The 3496-nt window shown below is 39.7% G+C and overlaps 1 protein-coding gene across 1 annotated transcript; it reads left to right on the top strand.

Annotated features, from left to right (window-relative positions):
• The first annotated feature begins 712 nt into the window (after positions 1–712).
• LOC139193323 (CSC1-like protein At3g21620) lies at positions 713–2508 on the top strand. Its single transcript, XM_070816314.1, has 6 exons — positions 713–827; positions 996–1236; positions 1330–1660; positions 1745–1920; positions 2067–2133; positions 2434–2508. The coding sequence occupies exons 1-6, from the start codon at positions 713–715 to the stop codon at positions 2506–2508; spliced, it is 1005 nt and encodes a 334-aa protein (XP_070672415.1).
• The last annotated feature ends 988 nt before the right edge of the window (positions 2509–3496 follow it).

Genomic DNA, 3496 nt, shown 5'->3' with positions numbered 1-3496 from the left:
TTTTGGGCTTGATCTTGAAGAACAGTGATGAACGGATCTTCAAGGGCTTTTGGGCTTGATCTTGAAGAACGGTTGGATGTATGGATTTGTCGACGTTGTTGATCCAAATGGCCGTTGGGGCTTGATCTTTAGGATGAACGGATGATGAACGATGAACACTTTCTTCAAGGGCCGTCGGGGCTTGATCTTGAATTGGTGGAAGTTCTTCAAGGGCCTTTGGGGCTTGATCTTGAATTGGTGAAAGTTCTTCAAGGGCCGTTGGGGCTTGATCTTGAATTGGTGGAAGTTTTTCAAGGGCCCTTGGGGCTTGATCTTGAAGGTGGATGATTGTTGATCCAAGGGCCGTCGGGGCTTGATCTTGGAAGAACGATGAACGAAGAACGAAGAAGGCTTTCTTGATTCTTCGTGAACCTGGATGCTTGAGAGCTTCGGAGTTTCAGAGCTTCAGAGCTTCAAGGTGTAATATGAATTGGTTCCCCCCCCAAATGAATGAAATTGGCTTCTATTTATAGAATTTTCCAATGCCTAATTTTGAATATATTATTCCAGATGAAATAAGTCGTTTTTGCCAGGTGTTGACACGTGTCCTGTTTGATGACTTTTCCAACTTATTTCGATTTTTTGTTTAGACACAAGCTACGTGTAAAATTTATGTAATACATGAGCGTTGAAACTTTGATTTATCGGTCAACATTTATTTACCGAAATTTCGATGTCTACAACAACATTGACAATTAGGAGGCTTATAGTTGCCGTTGCTTTCTTCTTCCTCACCTTCTTTTTTATGATCATCATTGCATTTGTACAGTCCCTTGCAAACATTGAGGGTATTGAGAAAGCAGTCCCCTACCTAAAGCCCATTATTGAAGTGTGAGTATTTTCTTTCTATATAATATATCTTTGTTTGAATGTTCCCTGGCTGGATGGTCAGCTCTTAATTACTGTTTTTTACCGTCGTTTTGCAATAACAACATCCCGTTGTTCATGCAGGTAAGTCATAAAATCATTTATCCAAGGTTTCCTGCCTGGAATTGCTTTGAAGATTTTTCTTATATTCCTTCCCTCTATATTGATGGTAATGTCCAAATTTGAAGGTTTCAGTAGCGTATCAGCTCTAGAGAGGAGATCGGCTACTAGATATTATATTTTCCAATGTGTCAATGTATTTCTTGGGAGCATAATCACTGGAACTGCATTTCAACAACTAGATGAATTCATCCACCAATCTGCCAATGAGTATGTCCTTATATAAGCTTCGTCTGCTCTGTATCTGATACCGACAGTGCTGCTTGATGCAAAAAAATTTTATAATTAATTGGCTATTTGCAGGATCCCGAAGACAATTGGTGTTTCAATTCCAATGAAGGCAACCTTCTTTATCACTTATATAATGGTTGATGGGTGGGCCGGAATTGCTGGTGAGATTCTAAGGTTGAAACCCTTGATTATATATCACCTGAAAAATTTCTTCTTGGTGAAGACTGAAAAGGATAGGGAAGAGGCCATGGATCCCGGAACCCTTGGTTTCAACACCGGTGAACCTCAAATACAACTATATTTCTTACTTGGCCTTGTTTATGCTGTGGTGTTACCAATCCTACTTCCGTTCATAATAGTATTCTTTGCCCTGGCATATGTTGTGACATTTTCCAAGAGAAGGGTTTAGTTATTTTTTGGTTGAGATATTCATTTCTTGACTGAGTAATTCTGCTAAATTCTAATGCATTTCGTTGGTCAATTCTAGATTATAAACGTCTATAATCAAGAGTATGAAAGTGCTGCGGCATTCTGGCCTGATGTCCACGGGCGGATCATAACGGCACTAATTGTCTCACAACTGCTGCTGATGGGATTGTTAAGCACAAAAGAAGCTGCTCAGTCAACTCCACTGCTCATCACACTCCCAGTGTTGACCATATGGTTCCATAAATTCTGCAAAGGCCGTTACGAACCTGCTTGTTGATTATTGACTCAAACAATGTAGTCAAAGATCAAAAATTTCGGCTACTTTGTGGTAATGGGAGACAAACAACAATTGTGCCTAATTCTTTTTGACCTGATGGTAGGCCTTTGGCCATTGATGTCCTTGAAGAGCCATTTTCTTTGGCTTTAAAAGGGAGCAAAGTGCAGCCCGTAAGGATGTAGAGGAAAAAGAGCAAGAAGCCTTTTGGCAGAGAAAAGATTTTTTCACAAATTGTTTTGCTTTGTATTTTTGGTTTTCTCCCTTCCTATTGCAAAGTGTGTGAGCTTGGGTTATTTGGGTCTTTGGGAAATTGAGTGATAAACACTATTGTATGTTCTCATTGATTATAGTAGAATACTCCGTTGTCTCCAAATTGGATGTAGACATTGCCGAACCAGTATAAATCTTGGTGTTCTTGTTGGTGTTGTTTTTATTTTGTTTATGTTTTTTTTTCTACTTTTCAATTACAGTCGGATGCCGCTTCTGCACAACAAGTGGTACCAGAGCCCAGTTCCGTGAATAGTGTTGGCGCTACAGTTCTGTGAACAGTAAACTGCTACAGTATCTGTGAACGGTATTGTACCTATGAACAGTGCAGTATTTGTGAATAGTGCCGAGTAGATGGCTGGAGATAAGGATGAATCTATAAAGAAGGGGTCAGCATCGTCTTCATCCAATAGACATCCAACTACTACTACAAGGTTAGAGGTTGATAAATTCAATGGCTCTAATAATTTTGGTATGTGGCAATGTGAAGTTATGGATATGTTGTATCAACAAGAGTTGGATATGGTTCTGGAAAATAAACCAGAAGATATTGATGACAAGCAGTGGACGCGAATTAATCTTCATGCTTGTGCCACTATTCGATCGTTCCTTGATAAGGAGTTGAAATACTCGTATATGAAGGAAACTTATGCTAAGGAGTTATGGACGAAATTGGAGGAGAAGTATATGACCAAGAGCGCAGAAAATCATCTCTTCTTGAAGAAGCGACTCTTCCGATTTCAGTATCGTCCAGGTATCTCTATGCACGAACACCTCAATGATTATAATAAAATACTTGCTGATTTAGCAAACCTTGATGTGAAAATTCCTGACGAGGACAAGGCACTATGTTTGTTAAATTCATTGCCAGATGATTATGATCATTTGATAACTACTCTGTTGTATGGAAAATCCGAGGTGAAACTTGATGAGGTGTCTGCGGCATTGGTGAATCATGAGTGTCGTAAGAAGGAACTGAAGACTCACAATTCACAAACCGAGGCATTTGTTGCAAGGGGTCGAACAGAGGAAAGAAAATATGGGAAGCGGGGAAAATCTCGTTCAAAGTCACGAGGGAAGTTTCCTGTTAAAGATGAATGTGCTTTTTGTCGCCAAAAGGGTCATTGGAAGAAAGACTGCCCCAAATTGAAGAACAAAGAGAAGGAGAAAGCGGGTTCTGATGCAAATATTGCAAAATCTGGAGATGATGATGATTTCGAGTTTGCTTTGGCTAGTTCATATGCTGATGGTCACTTAAATGAGTGG

Source organism: Malus domestica, chromosome 17 (assembly GCF_042453785.1).
Source record: "Malus domestica chromosome 17, GDT2T_hap1".
NCBI classification, from domain to species: domain Eukaryota; kingdom Viridiplantae; phylum Streptophyta; class Magnoliopsida; order Rosales; family Rosaceae; genus Malus; species Malus domestica.
This window is presented reverse-complemented; position numbering and strand designations above follow the sequence as displayed.